Source organism: Poromitra crassiceps (assembly GCF_964638095.1).
Source record: "Poromitra crassiceps genome assembly, chromosome: 4".
Taxonomy (NCBI): Eukaryota; Metazoa; Chordata; class Actinopteri; order Beryciformes; family Melamphaidae; genus Poromitra; species Poromitra crassiceps.
In genome coordinates this window covers 17213974-17233947 of record NC_139626.1, presented here as the reverse complement: position 1 = coordinate 17233947, position 19974 = coordinate 17213974, and the positions used below count along the sequence as shown (strand labels likewise).

Sequence of the window (19974 nt, the reverse complement as noted above, 5' to 3'; positions counted from 1 at the left end):
CTAAAGCGTTACCCCCTTCTTCTCAAGTATGTGGCTTTGAAATGTTTCTGTGACACTTGTAAATATATGTCCATATCGCTGATTTAGACAGCTTGGGAGCCAGAGTCGCAGGCAAGTCTATGTATGGAGCGGGGATTCTTGTAGGGTATGTATGTCATACCCGGAAAGCGGAGTAATGGGGCTAAATAAACCCAAGAAGAGCAGAGAACAAACATGCAACACAATCAATTGCAGTCAGACATCTAGAATAGCACTTGTAAAAAGTAGTCTGGGGCGGAACAAGCAACATGTAACATTAGTAACTTGGCTGAGAAGTAACAAGTAGGCTACATAGTGGTTTTGTTTAAGACCCAGTGGAAACCCAAAATAAATATGCATTCTGAGTTAATCACACCACAGGAACCTATGTTAATTAATTATCAGATTCATTTTATGCATGGAAAAAACACATGCAGTAGTAGTATCGTTTGTCCAAGTGGTTTGCCGTAGCTAGATTTTTCAAGATGGCGGACCGCTCGCGCATGCTCATACTCATACGGCGAACGATGAGGGTTATTTTAAAGCGATTTGGCTTCGCAGATAGTACTGTCAACAGTCTGGATAGAGCTGCCGCTGTGGAGCAACGATGATGTCGGAGCAGGAGTCCCTGAGGTGCTCCAGCGCCAGGAACCGTGGAGGAGTGCAGCGGGTCGAAGGCAAACTGCGAGCCAGCGTGGAGAAGGGAGATTACTATGAAGCACATCAGATGTACAGGACTTTATTTTTTAGGTAAGACTTGTTTCCTTTGCGCTTTGCTCCAGTCAGTTGGCTTCGAGGCCTGCCTGTTCCAGATCATTCTGCCTGACAAGCTTGCTGCTAAAGATACTCGTTTGTGATTGGTCGAATCGCACCACCGTCCCGCCCACTCGCGTCGGTTCGTCCGTTTGTTTGGATAATTGCACATGAATCTACGTTAAAGTCACAAAATGGGACCGCTACCTATATAGCTAGCTAAGCTACGTGGTTTAGCAGCAGCAACACACCTAACGTTAATGTTAGCCAAGTGACGGCCAGTGCAAGGTGTTTCTAACGTTGGGCCATTAGACAAGACATATCACTGGCGAATTAGCTAACTTCTGACTGTCCTGTCAAACCGCGGTCATTTCATGAACATAATGTGTGTAAATGTTGCTATCCAGCTAGCTAAGTTAGCTGTTAGCCTGTTAAGCTAGCCACACACAACAACCAGAGCTGTTCTGGTACTGCCACTAGCACCGCCGCAGTCTGATACGGTTGATCAGTGTCTTTATTGTGTGTCTGGTTAACTGATTAAAGTTCACCCAAAATGAAAATTCTGTCATCTAATCACCTCACATGCCAGATGAAACACAGCTCTAATGTGTCTTCTCCAAAACAGATGGCTGAAGTCAATGGGGTTCCTAAACAAAAACAGACAAACATTCACACTAAAGAGAAAGACCTATACACCATTATCTTTGCTAATGAATCAGCTGTAGTTCAGATTTGCATTAAATGATGCTGTATAGATCTGTTTGGAACTCTGAAGACCTGGGCCGGACAAACGTCACCTCTGTTTCAACTGGCATGAGTTTGAGTCGATGCTGACAGAATTTTCATTTTTAAAGCAGAGATTTTCAAAGTGGGCCTGCCCAGTCCTCCAGTTTCAGTGGAGGCTCAGTGAATGGAAGTGAAAAAATATTATATTAGATTTAGTACATTAGTTATCAAAAGGAGATCAGAATGGCCAAAATGTGTGTGATTTGGATAAAGAGATGGTTCAGAGATACAGTAGTTTTGGGGGAATTTTATTGTCTCCCCCCCCTTTCCCAGACTCAAAGAGCGGAAGCGAAAATACACAGGGTGCATATCTTTAGCGGAGCAGAGCAGAGAGCCGCTTCGGGGATGTGCCTGGTGGACACAGGCTACTACACCACTGGTCTAATGTCTGTCCTGATCTGATTGGCAGGTATATGTCACAGGCCAAACATGCAGAGGCCAGGGAGCTGATGTACAATGGCGCAGTACTCTTCTTCAGCTATAATCAGGTATGTGCCAGACTGCCTGGTCAACTTTGCTTTGAGTCACATTGCTGGCCTGCTGGGTGACAAAAAAAAGTGTATAGACATTGTTTATTCGTTTAAAAGCTCAGTATGTCATTGACCAATATTTTGCTATCAGAGATAGGCTGCAGATCAATAATTCTGAATTCCAGGCCTGATTGATTTATTCTAGTTACCCAGCCTCTAAGGTGTTGTAGGGCCGGCCAATAATTCAATATTATCATTTATCGTCTTTCAGTGAAATTGTACGGTGATGATATGGTGATTTTGGGATATCATCATGACAGTTATTCTCTGAACTGATGATAACAAGCAAATTTTATTAAAAAAATTAAGTGTGTTAGGAATATGACCTATTCCACATTTCAGTTTTGTTAGACATCACACCTAACATTACCATTCAGTGCAATGGGATGAACATTACTATTACTATTATAAAAAAACAAAAATCCTTGTGTGACTATTGTGATATTGATTTCGACCTTATCTATCGCCCATCCTAATGTGTTGGTCAAAATACCTTTTGTGACTGTCTGTCTTGGAGTTCACATTGCCTTTTGGGGGAAATAAGGCAGTTGATTCAGTCATATCGTTGTTCTTTTTCTCCACAGCAAAACAGCGCAGCAGATCTGTCCATGCTAGTACTAGAATCTTTGGAGAAATCTGAGACCAAAGTTGAGGATGACATATTAGGTGAGTTTAGCCGAGCCCTGATGTATAGAGACACTGCATGAAATAGGCCACGCCCATCACGGGGGAAAGCTCCGTTCATTTCTACACACCAGCATCATTTTCCTTGAATTAAACATAGCTAAAAGCTGTTGTGTGGTGGGCTGCGCAGACAACAAATGTAAAAAATCGCCAGTTAAAGTTTGTTTGTACTCCTGAGCAAAACAAGGAAGCCATTGAGAATTGGCGAGAAGAAAAATCTGGATCTAGCTGTCAAGGAAGTAAGTTGGAGTGTTCATCTTCCGTATATACGATCTTTTTGTGCAAAACGCAACCATGCACGTGACATAGGAGAACCCCAGGATTGGAGGGGGGGTTTCTGTTTTCCCCTGTCTTGGGCGTGGCTTCTGAATGATGACGCGTTACGCAGTGTCTCTATGCTGCTATTTCTCTCTGTCACACCCTTTTCTTTATGTCAGATCGAACTCTCTTGTGAAAACTGTCACTTTAATGTTAGCTTGCTTATTGCTTACAGTGCAGTAGTGTAGAACATTATTTAATCAGACCTGTTTTTTCTTTTTTCTTTTAAACAAGCTATTAGGGTCCAATGGTAGATTGAGAAATCATATGAGCCACAAAGTATCACTTATTTATAAAATGTCAACTTTTAAAATGTACGGTATTTACACTGCCACTGTCGTTAGCAGGCAAAGGGATAACTGGTAATACAAGTCTGCATTTGACTGAAATAAGCATTTGCTTGGTGATTCACATGTTTACTGATGAATTTACAAGTTTGACTGTAACAAGTTGGGAAAAGTTCTGAAATCATGTTTTATGAGTTTTGCATGTTTGCCTTCAAGCATGGCAAGAAAGTGTCCCGACAGTCTGAGAAAGCTGCCTCCATCACACACGTTTTCCTGCTTTATGAGGACATTTCACACTGTGCTGTCTTCCTGAGCCTGTTTCCATGTACACTAATATGAAAACATTCAACTTTAGGACCCCTAAACTGACACAAGTTAGACCACGGACCCCCATTTGACAAGACTTTGTTGCAGGGTCCCCCATCTGATAAGATTGTTTGCTTTTTAAAGTAGATGTTTTATTACAGAACGTGTGTGAAACCAATGACCAAAATAGTCATACATTCTCTCATTGTGTTACTTAGCCACTTCTTAACATGCAGTGGAATCCGTATTATAACCTGCACCTAGCCGGTTGGCCTGCATGTTAAACAACAATTAGCCGGCCTACGCGCACTCCCGCGACTCCGTATCTTATCTACCTCGACCGCCGGTATAAGATCCGCTTCCACGCAATCGCAGCTCATGTTAAACAGCTGGCAGGTTATTATCCGCATATCCGTAGTGGGCAGGTGTGGCTCTTCGTGACTCACTTCATGTTCGCTAGTTTATTAATTAATTAATCGTTCGGGCAATCGCTTATATCAACGAGCAAACTCACGGTTTCCTCAAGTGTTGCAAAAACGGCTTGAATTGTTAAGTGGGGGCTAGAATGATCGTGCTTTCCGAGGTGAGGGCTGGCTTGACTGCAGTTGCAGGCAGCCAGGTCCAGTGCATCAGGAGGGACGCTGCTGCGCTGCTTGCTTGCTCCCATGTCAGAAAAAGCCTAACGTTTGTGGGAGATTCAAGTTGTCGCACTTATTACTTTTAGCTAACGCTACGTTGTTTTTTCATCAAGGCAATGTCCAGAAGATATGGGTTCATGAGTTTCTGCAAATGCAGATAGATAGGCTACAGTAGGAGCATGCATGCATGTTGTCTGTTTCAATAACGAAAGCGTCCTTTACCGAGAACGACGTGCCGACCAATTAAATATTCTTGCTGCGAAATTGGCCTCTTAATGACAACACTGGAATAAATAAGATCGACTACGACTATAGAGGCTATAAAGAATGGACTATAGAGAAATAAATGGATTCAAAACGTTTATTTAGGAAACATAGGCTATCAAACTTTTGTGGGGAGAAATACATTTAAAACTAGTCAGATATGACTAGTTGCCACTTGTAAAATAAATCACCCACAGTGATTGACGACGGTGCGACCACTATTTTGACTGCCTCAGAGCTAAAGCTGTTTCCTATCACATTTCTTGTGTTTGATACATGCTACCGCCCCCCCCCCCCCCCCCCCCCCCCCGCGCGCGCCGCCCACGGCTCATATCCAGTTGTTTCTTAACAAAGACCCCTCATGTTTAGATAGGCAAAACCTGAAAATATCCTGTTCTCTGTAGCCTGACATGATCCAGAGTCCATGTTTAAAAGGCACTTTATAGAGAGGCAAAGTGACTGCCTACTTCCTGCTTCAGCACTGTACCAGAGATTTTTATGCACCATTTATTTTCCCATACACATTTACAGTAAAATGCATATAAAAATAGTTTTACTGGTTCAAACCAAATGGTACAGATATATTTAGAAACAGGAGAGATCACATAACATTTCACTGGGAGCAAAACGTTAAAAAAAGTAGGAAGTGACATTCCACTTTGCCTCTCTATAGATGCAGTTATATTTCAAATAAATGACCCCACTTTGAAAACCACAGCACTAATGACTCAGTAACTGTGAATAATCAGTTTATGGCAAAATCATTTCCATGTTTCCTAGTAATGTGATCACATTACAAAAAATATTAATTAATTACGATTATAACTAGGGATGCAGCGGTATGATTTTTTGACGGTATGATAACCTTGGACAAATATACTGCGGTATTGCGAACCTTTATGTGTTGTAAAATGTGGCATAAAACAATGCCATTGGACAAAATGTATTTTATTTTTAAATAACATAGTTTGCTGAATTGTGGACTGAGAAAAAATAAAGACATGTTAATATAACCTACATCTGTAATGACAGTTAACTGTGGCAAATATGTGTGTGCTTTGGTAATATAGTACTATACTTATAAATGTAAACGATTTAGTTCATCTAATTAATTGTAAAACTAAAACATCATAATTATATCAAATACATGCTTCTCTTTTGTAAAATAGGGTGATGAACACTGGACACAAATAATGATTGTTTCAATGTTAATGCATTCACACATACGCCCCCACTCTGTCTTACACATAAGACACAGACACACAAACACACCTGCTGTAGAGCAACATTCACTCCGTCAAGTAACGTTAACGTTAGTTAGAGGAGAAAGATAGCTGATGTTAACTAATTAGCCATGTTAGCTGCCTTGGTAGCTAACATTAGCCTAGAGAGAGTATTTATTTGACGTTATTCTTAGCTACTCCTCAAACCTGCCGTTGGAAATGGTTTATGTCCGATGCGATGTATGTTGAAGCAAGACAACGTTTTAATGTACCTTGAATTTGACAAATAACGACGGGTGGTGCTCACGCAGATCTAAGCCCTGGCCAACTGTGTTTTTACGATAGCCGAAATATTCCCATACAGCCGACGTCGTCTTTTTAGACGGGGGGAAAGTTTAGGGGGGTCCTTGCGTTCTCCTGCTTCAGCCATGATCACACACATGGTTGTAAACACAGTCAGTGACAGCTCCTCACTACTGTGCTCTAGGTAGGCATGCAGCCATGCCAGGGGGAGGGGCCGCGTAAGCTGCACTCTACGAGCGACCTGGGGACTTTGTTTTGGTACCGTGGGGAAGGTATGACGGCAAATCTTATTTCTCATTTCCACCACATTTTACAGCCCTGCACAGCTCGTCACCACTCGGCTCTACTCGTTTCGACCCGATGGATGTTTTGCTTCCACCGCTGCTCGATCTGCCCCCGCCCACACCTGGTCGTCATAGCGACTGCATATCTGCCCTCCGCCCATAACCGAAGTAGGCTATAACATATAACGTTAAAATTAAATCCATACACAGAACTTTTAAACTGTTTATGAAATACTGGTGCCTCTAAATGACCTACAGTGTACATGGGCAAATGTGACAATCGGCCAGGAGAATGGATATCACTTTGTTGTTAGTCAAACTCACATGCATGCGCTGGGCGAGGGACGGGGGTTGTGCTACGGGGAGAAGTGAAGCCTCAAGCCTCTACCCCGGCGACCTCTCACCAGGCAAGACCGCGGCTTCACCAGGCAAGACCGCGGCTTCACCAAAGCCCCGCCTGCGGCCTAGCGGAGCCGACGCTGCACACAACTACAAAGGGCTTCCTGAGGAGCGGATTTTTTTTCTCTCAAAACAATTGAAAACCACCGTCATGTTAAAGCTGAGTAAGGAGATCGCTTTTATTTCACCAGAGCTGAAGGCAGCAACACAAAAGACTGATGGAAATAACATAACAGAAGAAGGTAAGCCCCACTAAACTGGTATGCAGCATTGACAGTCAGTAGATGGAGTAAACACGATTCTGCCTGACCAATCAGTCGTCTACAGTGTTTTCACGTCACCGTATGAACCCGGGTTCACAGCGCTGGAATCTCAACAGAGGAGGGACCAAAAGCAGCACGACTCAACCCCGACCCACCCCGGGCTGTCCACGTTTTTGATCGGTGGAATGAGACAAAAAAGCTAGACGAGCTGGGCGGGGCCGCGTTGATACCAGCGGTGGAAATGGGCCATTAGTGGTTTTTGATACCGTGACTTTTTCAAACCGTGGTATACCTTCAAACCGGAAACCGCTGCATACCTAATTATAACAATTAATCAATAATTGATCGTTAATTGCCCCAAATTTTGATTATGGAAATTTTGTAAAATGCCCATCCCTATTTACAGTACATGAACACTGGAATTTAGTGGTGTGACTCTAAATGACTTTTTTTTGTGTGTGTTGTTGTTGCCTACAGTATAAGACAAGGCATATATATACACTGCTGTCTCACTGTGTGTGTGTGTGTGTGTGTGTGTGTGTGTGTGTGTGTGTGTGTGTGTGTGTGTGTGTGTGTGTGTGTGTGTGTGTGTGTGTGTGTGTGTTCCCCAGAACACCTGGCCAAGCTGTTTAGCCTGATGTATCCCAGCTCCCCGGAGAGAGTAGCGTTTGTCTCCAGAGCGCTCAAATGGTCCACAGGAGGTTCGGGCAAGCTGGGCCACCCCAAACTGCACCAGCTGCTGGCCGTCACCCTGTGGAAAGGTACCCTGGTCCTCACAGTCAGGAGGTGTTAACAGAGAGCCATGCTTATGGGCATAGGCTATTCAGTGTTTGGGGTCTATGTTAGCAGTATTGAAACAGAAAGACATATGAGCTGTTTAGCTAATATGCATACTTCAATATTGTTTTATTAATCGCATGTCTTAACCGTCATCTCAATATTGAATTATTGCCTATTGCATATTTTCCTCATATCGTCTGCCCTGTCCAGAGTGATGTTCCTTTTTCCATCTCACCAGCTGACATCTTTTGCCTCCCTGTGTGTCCAGAGCAAAACTACAGCGAGTCTCGTTACCACTTCCTGCACTCGTCTGACGGGGAGGGCTGCGCTCAGATGCTGGTGGATTATTCAGCGTCGCGGGGCTTCCGCAGTGAGGTGGACATGTTTGTGGCGCAGGCCGTCCTACAGTAAGTCAGTCACCCATATATATTCATGATGTACCACCAGTTCACTGTCTCATATCAGGCTATAGGCTGACCTACAGTAAGTCAGTCACCCATATATATTCAGGATGTAATGTACCCCCAGTTCACTGTCTCATATCAGGCTATAGGCTGACCTACAGTAAGTCAGTCACCCATATATATTCAGGATGTAATGTACCCCCAGTTCACTGTCTCATATCAGGCTATAGGCTGACCTACAGTAAGTCAGTCACCCATATATATTCAGGATGTAATGTACCCCCAGTTCACTGTCTCATATCAGGCTATAGGCTGACCTACAGTAAGTCAGTCACCCATATATATTCAGGATGTAATGTACCACCAGTTCACTGTCTCATATCAGGCTATAGGCCATCCTACAGTAAGTAATGCCTGGTTCAGACTACACGAATTCAGCTCGATATTAGACCGATTTGGTCGTGCGCGACAGATTTTCAGCGTCAGGCCCGAATATGACCGTCGGGGACGACGATCGGCCGTCTTCACCTCTTGTAGTGTGACATAATCAAAGACCAGCGTCGGGACGTCTAGGACGCCTCACGACACCCTGACGAAAAGACTGGCATGTCAGTCTTTTTGACATGGTTTCGCCTAGTGTGACACCCTGGAAGACAGGTATCAGGTCCTGGGGAGACCGCTCCGGCTTATAGTTTTCATTTGCAGGTTAAACAACATGTCACTTCGCTGAGCTCTGTTATTGAAGCTTTGGCTAAAGGCCTGAATTTTACAATATGTTTTGAAATAAATGTTTAAAAATCGATTGTGTGTTAAAAGCTTGTGTTACGTTTTCATTGGCGTTAATACACTAATAATTAATTTCAATGTCTGCAATTCAGTTGGTTGATGAAATCGATTTGTGGTGTGGGAGATTCCAGCTGTCAAAAGAAGACAAAAGACTTGCTCCTGGCCAATCCCGGCGCTTGACTGCTGCGTAGGCGGACACAGGTGGTTTTTGCGTAACCTATGGGCGATTCGAAATAACGCCTCCCCGCTCAATACAGATTTCACCCGCTCCGCTCCGCTCCAAAGAATAAAAGAGATAAAAAGGCCAGGGTGTTTTAATTTGCATTTAAACGCCTGGGCAATGGGCATTGCTCACTACAAATAACATGAGCTCAGCAGAGTCGGCTGCATGTTCGTTTCTCTTCCTTCCGCAGCAGCTGGCAAGAAAATAGTGGGCATGCACATGAAGTAAGCCAAGTCTTATTGGAGGCTGGAGCGGACATCACAGTAGAGGCTGTCACTCATCCAAATAACGTTAATTCTGCGAGGGATATATATAGCACCAGGATTACATACATGTTTCACATAGGGTTGTGTTTTGATTTCAATGTTTTATTGGCTTAATTTATTGGCCTAATTACGGTAATTATAGGCCTAATTATGCAAAAAAACAAAGTAGCCTATCATAACTATGCAGACGACACTCGGTTGTATATAACTCTTTCCTCAGCTGACTATGCCCCCATAGAATCATTGTGCCAGTGCATTGATCAAATAAATAACTGGATGTGCCAGAATTTCCTACAGCTAAACAAAGACAAAACTGAGGTGATCGTGTTTGGCCCCAAAGAACAAAGGCTTAAAATCACTGTACGCCTTGAGTCTCTATCCCTGAAGCCTAAGGATCAAGTCAAAAATCTTGGAGTTATTATTGATTCCGATCTCAAGTTTAACCCCCCCCCCTTAAGTCAATTAGAAAATCTGCTTTTTATCATCGTAAAAATATAGCAAGAATTAGGGGATACATGTCCAGACAGGATCTAGAAAAACTAATTCACGCCTTCATTTATAGTAGGTTAGACTACTGCAATAGCCTTTTTTCTGGTCTCTCCAAAAAAGAACTTAGGCAACTTCAACTCATTCAGAATGCTGCTGCTAGAGTTCTAACGAAGACTAAGAAAGCTGATCATATCACTCCAGTTCTTAAGTCCTTACACTGGTTGCCAGTGTGTCAGAGAATAGATTTTAAAATACTGTTATTAGTCTATAAATCACTTAACTCATTGAGTGCCAGCCACTTTTGGAGAACGGACGCTCCCAGTGCCAGAGTTTCAGAGCGTTTTCAGTGATTTCTCGAGGCCCACAGAATATTGTGTGATATTACTATGTAAACACCGAACACGCACAAAGAACGATGAGACTCTCTTCTATCATCTGCAAAAAAAAGTTTATTGATACCATTTTCCGTTCTTTAGTTATGAGCCGGAGAAGATAGGTTGTTTTGAGCAAAAAGACACGTTTCAATTTAGAATCTGAGATATTCAGCCTTTTGTGAAAGGAAGCATTTCAAGCACATCATTGACTCTGAAGCTAATATTTTCTGATGTAATGACACCTCAAAAATAATTTCCTTCAATAAAAGAGTGAAAACAAAGGAATTTTGTTTGGCCAAATAATATTTTTTTGCTGCAACCAGCAGCGCTGGCCCCTGCGTGCGCAGACCCTACACCTTCTTGCTGGTCTTGATTTACTGCTGGTGGGCATCAGATAGCCTATTCTAGCTTGTTTGCCTGTCTCTGTGCATCGAGCCTGCTGCTGCCTGGGTCTGTGTTTACTGTCAATGGTTGTATGCTGTAGTGCCCTGCGTGCCCCACCCCCCTCCTCCTCCTCCGTGGGAGTGTCTCTGGGGCTCTGCTGCGAGTGCGTTTGCTCTGCGTTTGCTCTGCACTGAAAAGTGCGCTGCACCCCGCTTTTTCACAGCCTGTCGCCGGCTCCCAGCTGAGAATAATGTAACTTTTCAGAAAGACGCTGGTGTCGGCAACTAAATCATATGGAGGGGCTATCGCAGCGGACACGGAGGGGCTCAATTGTGGCAGCAGATGACTGCTGTTCACAGGCACAGCTAACGTTATGCTTAATGCATATCGATGCGATTTCCGTTTCCCCATTACTTCTTCTCTCTTTTTTCCTCGCCTTTCTCTAATCTGGAGAGCACTGTCGCCACCTAATGGGTCCCTAAAATAGCTTTTACACATTCAACAGCCACCATACTTTCACAGGAGATAGATCTGGCTTTGATCCACATCCCACCGTCAAAAAACGCAATTGACGAACATACTCGTCCTTGGCACTCTACGTTACTAAACCAATTGACGAACATACTCGTCCTTGGCACTCAATGAGTTAATGGCCTAGGCCCAAAATACATAGCTGAATTGCTCCCACGCTACGAACCGTCTAGAACTCTTAGGTCAACAGGGTCCAGCTTATTAACTGTCCCTAGGATCAAATCAAATCACGGGAAGGCTGCATTTACCCACTATGCTTCTGCTAGCTGGAACAAATTGCCTGAAGACCTCAGATCTGCCCCAACCTTACTTACTTTTAAAAATAGACTAAAGACTTTTATGTTTACCGTCGCTTTTAACTGCTGACAGCTACTATGCAAACCCAATGAGTCCTCTATAAGTTTTAGCTCTTTCTGCAACTGCTGCGCCTGTTGCTTATTGCACTTTTTATACTCTTTTTTTTTAGTTTTGTTGTGATGCTTTTAAATGTCCATTTTATTTCTTCTTTTCGTTTATTTTCCTGTCTCTTCTTTTCTTTTCCTGTCAACCATTTTATGTGAAGCACTTTGAATTGCCTCTGTGTATGAAATGTGCTATACAAATAAACTTGACTTGACTTGACTTATTTTGTCCAATATTGAAATGTTCTACAATTGCATGTTGTGCTAACATAAACATTATTTCTATCTACCACTTTAGCCTATTTAGGCTGATTTGGTTGCTATTTCTTGTCAATGTATATCCCTCAATGCATGCTGGGAGATTTCGTTCACAGGTCCGCCTCCCCGACGACCTGTGAACTCGCTGACGACAGCAGACGACGTCGTGATGACGGTGGCATACGATGCCGGTGTTACACTTGTAGTGTGGCCAGTCTCCCGACCAAGACATGTCACGAATTTATGGCAGTATGATGGTCTCGTCTGACATGGTGACATCGTGAACGACAAAAAATATCGTGTAGTCTGATCCTGGCATAAGTCACCCATGTATATTCAGGATGTACCCCCAGTTCACTGTCTCATATCAGGCTCAAAATCAGACTCAACTGTACTGTGATACCAACTATACTAACTTTTAGTTTTTGTACAATCTTTATTAACAGTCTGATGTTGCATTTCCAGACATGACAGAAAGTTGGAAATTGTGACTTTGTTGTTGGAAAAGGCAAAAGCAGTTATCTGATGTCATCTCAACATGGCAGCTCGCACTGTAAACACTATGCAAGGAAAACTTATTTATATGGCACATTTCATATTCAAGGCAAATTCAATGTGCTCTAAAAAGTGACCATTAAAAAAGATAAAAAAATAAATGTAGTTAAGTAAGGATAAACAGCAGAACAGCAATTCTAACATTTCACAATGATCAACTCATAAAATAGCATTAAAAAGAAAGGTAAAATACATAAGTAAGGATAATACATTTCCAATTTACATGTTTAACTCCACCACTACTCTCTATCAAACATCTGTGTGGTAAACATGTCAATGACACTTACATTTTGTGCTAACTAGCAGGCTAACCTTGCTAAATCTCATTGACATAACATTCTGATTCTGCTTCTAGCTGGGGAACAGTGTTTTTGCTTTGGGGAACGTAATTCTCATGGGTTTTTCTGAACACACCGAGATTCGAATTAGGACCAACCACCTGGGAATTTGTGACTTGGCCGGAACGCAGAGGGAGTCTGTATTCTTCAGTGACTGTAGTCAAATTGAATCCGTGCTCCGTATTGGTCCTCAGTTAAAGGGACACTCCACTGAAAAACAATGCTGATTTATTCTTCAGATAATCTCACACATATGTGAAAACTGGAAGGCATCCATGTAGTTGGACAGTTATTGAGAGTTGATTTCAGTTGGAGTTCAGTTGTGGACCAGTGATGTCATTTGTGCATGAATGGGCGTCTGTCGCTCTAGTATTTGTGCTGTGTCATGCACTGTTGGCTCTAGTTCGTTTTGACGACGGCTTCCCGGCGTCGGATCAGTGCTGACTGAGAGAAATCACTCTGATTGGCTGGTCATGGGTAGAGAAATCACTCTGCTTGGCTGGTCATGGGTAGAGAAATCACTCTGATTGGCTGGTCAGGGGTAGCGATGCAGGAGAGAAGGCACACAAAATGCTGTGCTCATTTTCCAACTTTATCTCACCTGATAAGTTCAATACACAGATTTGTTCTCGTCTTTGGGAAAGTCCCTTGAGCGTCTCGGTGCAAGATATCACCCATTTAGTGGTTTCTCCTTCCTTTCTTCCACAAGCAAAAGACCAGACAAGGGCTCACAACCCACAATGACTAGAGAACCTGACTAGTGCAAATGAGAGAACAATGGGGTTTGGACCCAAGTAGTGGAGGATCTTAAAGAGCTTATAACCTGAGTGCAATGTACAGTACTGCTATTTACTGTATGTCTTTCCATTTCCTTTTGGTCCTGGGGTAGGGTGGGTGGGTTGTTTCCATTATTTAATGTTTTTCTTTTCTTTTTGTTGTTTGTTTTTGGTTACTTATAGGCTTATATGTAACTGATTGTATGTCTACAGTTTTTGTTGTTGAAAACCATAAAAAAAATTACAATAAAAAACAACTATTGTCTCTTGTCTGCCCCCTGCAGGTTCCTCTGCCTAAAGAACAAAAACAGTGCTTCCGTGGTGTTCAGCACGTACACAGAGAAACACCCGTCCATAGAGAAAGGCCCTCCCTTTGTCCAGCCACTCCTCAACTTCCTCTGGTTTCTGCTGCTGGCAGTGGACGGGTGAGACGCCTCATTTACACACATCAAACATCACAACATCACCTCCTTCACTTTCCAAAAAGCACTTTTTGTGCTGGACTTGAAAAGGCATCAGGCGCAGGCCGTCTGGTTCTGATAAATACTGGGGAAACTCAGTAGAAGCTCAGTGGAAGGCTTTCTGGGAGGATACTGATGATTTATATTATAATTAACTGGTCTTCCCTTCTCTCCCAGGGGTAAATTAACAGTCTTCACTGTGCTGTGTGAGCAATATCAACCTTCACTGAAGAGGGACCCCATGTATAATGAGGTGAGCAGAAATGCATCACCTAATCAATAAGTCTGATCAGTATCTATCTGCTGCTGTACCTAATCAATAACTGATCAGTATCTGCTGCTGTACTTTGATTTCCTAATGTCATTGTCTTCACCCTCTTCTTCTTCCTCCCCCTCCTCTCCTGCCTCTCTTCTTCAGTATCTCGACAGAATAGGACAGCTTTTCTTCGGAGTGCCACCCAAACAGTCCTCATCATATGGCGGACTGCTAGGTGAGCGGAACCACACACTGTGTCTGTGTGTGTGTGTGTGTGTGTGTGTATGTGTATGTGTGTACAGTGTTGGGCTTGTTACTAAAAAAAAATATATTACTCGTTACTCTTTTCAAAAGTAATATCATTACTTCGTTAGAATCGTTACACTACTCGTTATATTACTTTTCTGTTAGACCCCACAAAATTGCTAATTGCGTCCTTTCTCATCAAAATTCAGACTTTGTATGTGCGTACGTGTGAATATAGGGCTAAGGGCTTTGCCAGTAAGCACAGCTAAGGCTTCAAACAATCGATTCTTTCTACAATCCATTACACTACTCGTTACTGGGGAAAAGTAATATATTACTGCTCGACACTATGTATATTGCAAGAACTCATAATTAATTTTCCGATTACATAAACATGATTTCTACATTTCCTTGCAATATATTTTTGCAGAAAAATACAAAACATAACAGAAGGATAAATGCACATGCACACTTTGTTCACCTGAGTAGAGATACTAAATTATGTAAGGGATAATCAACGACTAGGCGTGCGTTAAATGATTTTAATGCACGACGTGGATGTGATACTAAATTATGTAAGGGATACATTCTTGTTTTAGTATCGGCAATATGGCAATATGGCAAATAGGCGAGAATCTCAAAATGTTGACTATACATTAACCTGCATGGTAATATCTTAACCTGCACAGTAACATCTTAACCTGCACACAAACATCTTAATCTATACATTAACCTGCACAGTAATGTCTTAACCTGCACAGTAACATCTTAACCTGCACAGTGACATATATTATGGCAGCTTTCTCTCGCGGCACCGGCAGTGTTATAACGGCGGATAAACTATAAGCTTCCGTGACCGATATACAAGACAAAATATGAGAGGAGAACAACTTAATCTGAATCATATAGCCCTATAAGGTATATCAGGGGGTTCCCCACATTTCTGAGTAGCCAGCCAGATAGGAAAAGTAGCTGGCTATGGGATGGGCCTTGGACCCTCAAGGGGGGTCCGTGGGCATTCTCCATAGGGGCGGCTTTAGCTCAGGAGGTAGAGCGGGTCGGCCAATGACGCAAGGGTTGGCGGTTCGATCCCTGCTCCCTCCCAGCTGCTGTCGTTGTGTCCTTGGGCAAGACACCTAACCCTCCTTGCTCCCGATGGTGTGTAGGCACCCTGCGTGGCAGCCTGCCGCCATCGGTGTATGAATGGGTGAATGTAGACTATCTACTGATTGTAAAGCGCTTTGGATAAAAGCGCTATATAAATGCAGGCCATTTACCATTTACCATTCTCCCCCGGAAGAAAATTTTGTACATTTTAAAGTAAAATTCATCAACCTGGTGCATTTGAGAGCAAAATGAAGAGGCTAAATCAATGAAGAACTACACACAGCTCTAATGTGTTGTGACTTTACAAATAATTAGGCCTAAACAATCAATATAAAATTTATTTATCGAACATGTTTTGCAGCCTTGTGGAGGTTGTACAAGAGCTCATGTTGTTTTTTACAGCGCTTCATCACAAGTTCACATCTTCACATGCTTTTAAATGGTCTTTCCCATAATGCATTGGTCTTCATTTAAGCACTTCCCCACATAACAGGCAAATTATCCAGGTATTAAAAGTTAAATTATACAGCATATAAAGCATTCAGTTAATCAATGGCTAATGACGTTAGCCAGAGCAGTGCAAATTAATAACATTAGCTTGATTGAGCTCAGCACATCAACCTTCAACCATTGCTACTCGACAACAATAATGTCAGGCATAATCTGACTAACTGATTTAACAAGCAATTTACCATTTGCAACCTCTATTCTTCGTTTTTTCTGGTTATTTGTGAAAAACTGACGAATGTCCATTCTGCTTCTTCTGCATCAGAAATTGTCACGTTGTCTTAATTGCGTGAAGAAGAAAATCACCTGCATGCCGTAGTTCGCCCTCTGGCGTTTCGCGAATAATAAAACATTTTGTGAATTTGCCGGCAGCCAGGCCAGGGGTACAGATCTCGGCATAACAAATACCAGTATGTTTCTAGATAGTTTTCAACATGGTCATATTGGCTTTATACAGTAGCACCTGGACTATTCAAGTCGCACCTAATGTTACAAACTTTACTTGATCAGAGACAGAGGGAAATCAATCATGTCTCTTACACCAGTGATTCACTCTTCAGTTGTAAAACTGGCCTATATGATTTTCCCCTCCTGACACATTTTTAACCAACCTACGTTCAGCTCACCATGAGCTGGTCTCCAAATGCATGTCTCCAAATGCGCATTGCACATCGCTGGCACAATGGCACCGTCAAGTTGTTTGAGGGGAGCGCTGTCTGGCCAGGCAAGCGCAGCTCGAGAAAGGCACCAACGTGACTGCGGGGCCGTGTACCTTTCCCGCGGCGCGCACCACAAGTAGTAGGCTACGGTTCGCGGAGCTCCTGGTCAGTGCCATGTGTCATCTTTTTTCTTTTCTTTTGGGGTGTCGTGTTTGGCGTGGTCTCCGCATCAACGGAGTTTACTCAAACTTTTTAAAACTCGTGCAATAATAAGTGCATAAACGATTTAAAAATGTGAGTAAACTATCTTAAAAGGTGCCTAAACTCTGCAGAGCATTGAAAAAGGTACCTAAACTGCATTTATGTGCATTTAGCCACCACTACAGCCCTGATGGTAACAACTTAACCTGCACAGTAACGTCTTAACCGGCACATTAACCTGCACAGTAACGTCTTAACCGGCACATTAACCTGCACAGTAACATCTTAATCTATACATTAACCCACAGTAATATCTTAAAGTGGTTTTCTTGCACTTTTTTTTTCTTTTTTCGAACGGATGGATTATCACGCGAGCAGGCGCTGACTGATGATGCGTTGCCTCTCCTAGGTAACCTGCTGAACAGCCTGATGGGCTCGGGCGAAGACGAGGAGGCGGGTGAGGAGGCCCAGGAGGACAGCAGCCCCATCGAGCTGGACTGAGAGAGCGAGGAGACACACGGCTCCCTATCTACCTTCCCCCCCACCACAAGGGGGTGGGAGGGGTGTGGGGCCCTGGTCTCATAGAGGTGTGCTGTTTCATGACACCCCCCCCATAAGCCCCGCCCATCAAGTCCCAAATCAGAACAAACATCAGGCCGCCAAATGCACCCCTCTCAGCACTGCCTGGACTGACTGCGCCAAACCGCAAACTCTCCCCCTGTTGACTTATTCTAAAAATTATATATATATATATTATTTTGTTTTAATCATCTATTTTTTGTTTAGTTTTGGGGACGCTGACTCTGTCTCTCTGTAGGGTTTAAGGTTTTTAAAGGAGAGATAACACACAGTCTGTTTTTTCCTGTCATTCTTTCAGTTTCTCCTCCCTCGTTTGTTCATCCATTTGCTTCACGGACAAAAACAAAATGGCTCCAGAGTGGCGTCTCTGTCTGTCCCAGAGCAGGACAGCACCTTTCTGATCTGTATCCATCCACTGTTTCCTTTCCAGTCGCTGAACTACTGCAGAGATTGTTACTGAACCCCGAGAGGCATTTGAAAAGTCAGATTTTTGGTCTTTTTCAGCCGTTTTTGTGTTGCAATTTAGCCATTTGTAATTCCTACTCTGTGTGATGTTAAAGAGTGAGTCGTCTGGAGGACAAATGGTTGAAGCAAACTTCTACAACAGCTGCCACTCTAAACGTTCAACAATAAATATCCATTTTGAGTCAAACAAGAACAATTGGAGACACCTGTTTCACCTCTTAACATTTCAAACTCCTGTTTCTCCCTTCTGGTTCATCTGAGTCCTCTGAACACAAAGCTGAACAACTATTAAAACGGCCTAAACTGAACTCTTGCTGATTATTAAGTGAACTAGTTTGGCTGTAGAGTTTGGCTGGGTCACAGTGAGGTCAACTGAACATGTTGAGGTACACATAGTGAGGTCAACTGAACATGTTGAGGTACACAGTGAGGTCAACTGAACATGTTGAGATACACAGTGAGGTCAACTGAACATGTTTAGATACACAGTGAGGTCAACTGAACATGTTGAGGTACACAGTGAGGTCAACTGAACATGTTGAGATACACAGTGAGGTCAACTGAACATGTTGAGGTACACAGTGAGGTCAACTGAACATGTTGAGGTACACAGTGAGGTCAACTGAACATGTTGAGATACACACAGTGAGGTCAACTGAACATGTTGAGGTACACAGTGAGGTCAACTGAACATGTTGAGATACACACAGTGAGGTCAACTGAACATGTTGAGGTACACACAGTGAGGTCAACTGAACATGTTGGAGTTTACAGTCGTCAGATTTCTTACACTTGTGATTCTATGGTGTTCTGTGTTAATGTGTCTTAATATGCATCTTTGCACATTATGTGCAAATGTGTGTTAATTGTCCAGTCTTGCCTTAGCTGCAGCTTGTCAACATACATTTTTCATGGTGCCATTGACAGTGTTGTAATGACATGGTGTGTGTGTGGGGCTTCTAAAGCCGCTCCACTTCCAGCAAATTGAAGACCCCCAAAAACTCAAATCTCACGTCCTTTTATTGGAACATTTTACAAAACAAATACACTTCAATAATAAATGACAAGGTCAACACTTGGAACAGAGTTTTGATTGGCAGCCTCAGTAGTCTCAGGGCTTCCATGCACTCTGAAGCAGTGGCCTACAGGCAGGTGTACTCCTCATTGCCCCAGTTGGAGAGAACCTGCACCTCCATGATCTGGAACGCTCTGTCGCTCTCTGCTGTGGGACGTTCACCAGTCCCATGCCCAGGAGCATCCTGTTCCCCTGGCTCTCATCATCCATACCCTACCACCAGCAGAACACACATCTAACTAACAGAGAAATACAATATCCAAACAACACAGTTACGGCAAGCTTTTCTGTGTGTGTGTCGTACGTTACATGTCCCTAATTACATATGAACAATGTAATTACTGTAATTACAAATTGCATTGATCATGTCTAATTACAAATAGTTCATAGTTACATGAACTATTTGTAATTAGACATGGAAACATTGGTGTTCATATGTAGTTGACATGTAGTTAGCATGGTACCGTACCGGACCTGTAAAATGGAGTGAGTCTATTCAACTGTAGTTCTGTAGTTACATGGTACCGGACCTGTAAAATGGAGTGAGTCTCTTCAACTGTAGTTCATATGTAGTTACATGGTACCGGACCTGTAAATAAGTTACGGCCTGGGACAGAGATTGCTAAAACCCAGTGGTTGATTCAAACCACTGAACTTCTGATTGCAAAGCATGCAGCTTTAACCAAAATCAAACTATTGTAAGAAAGAGATGGTCTTCAGTTTTGATCATCTTCCTCTTTACAGTTGGCAATGAAAACATTTAAAATGCCAGTGATCAGATGAAGGAAACTTGACAA

The 19974-nt window shown here is 42.9% G+C and overlaps 1 protein-coding gene across 1 annotated transcript; it reads left to right on the top strand.

Annotated features, from left to right (window-relative positions):
* Window positions 1-608: 608 nt before the first annotated feature.
* On the top strand, window positions 609-18395 carry get4 (guided entry of tail-anchored proteins factor 4). Its single transcript, XM_083634828.1, has 9 exons — window positions 609-768; window positions 1967-2045; window positions 2672-2753; window positions 7668-7817; window positions 8105-8243; window positions 13906-14046; window positions 14260-14335; window positions 14501-14573; window positions 17468-18395. The coding sequence occupies exons 1-9, from the start codon at window positions 626-628 to the stop codon at window positions 17557-17559; spliced, it is 975 nt and encodes a 324-aa protein (XP_083490954.1). The 5' UTR covers window positions 609-625; the 3' UTR covers window positions 17560-18395.
* The last annotated feature ends 1579 nt before the right edge of the window (window positions 18396-19974 follow it).

Coding starts and splice junctions, on each gene's coding strand:
- get4 (XM_083634828.1), top strand. CDS start 626: ATGATGTCGGAGCAGGAGTCCCTGAGGTGCTCCAGCGCCAGGAACCGT. Junction 8,244..13,905: donor GTGGCGCAGGCCGTCCTACA/GTAAGTCAGTCA, acceptor TGCCCCCTGCAG/GTTCCTCTGCCTAAAGAACA. Junction 14,047..14,259: donor CTGCTGCTGGCAGTGGACGG/GTGAGACGCCTC, acceptor CTTCTCTCCCAG/GGGTAAATTAACAGTCTTCA.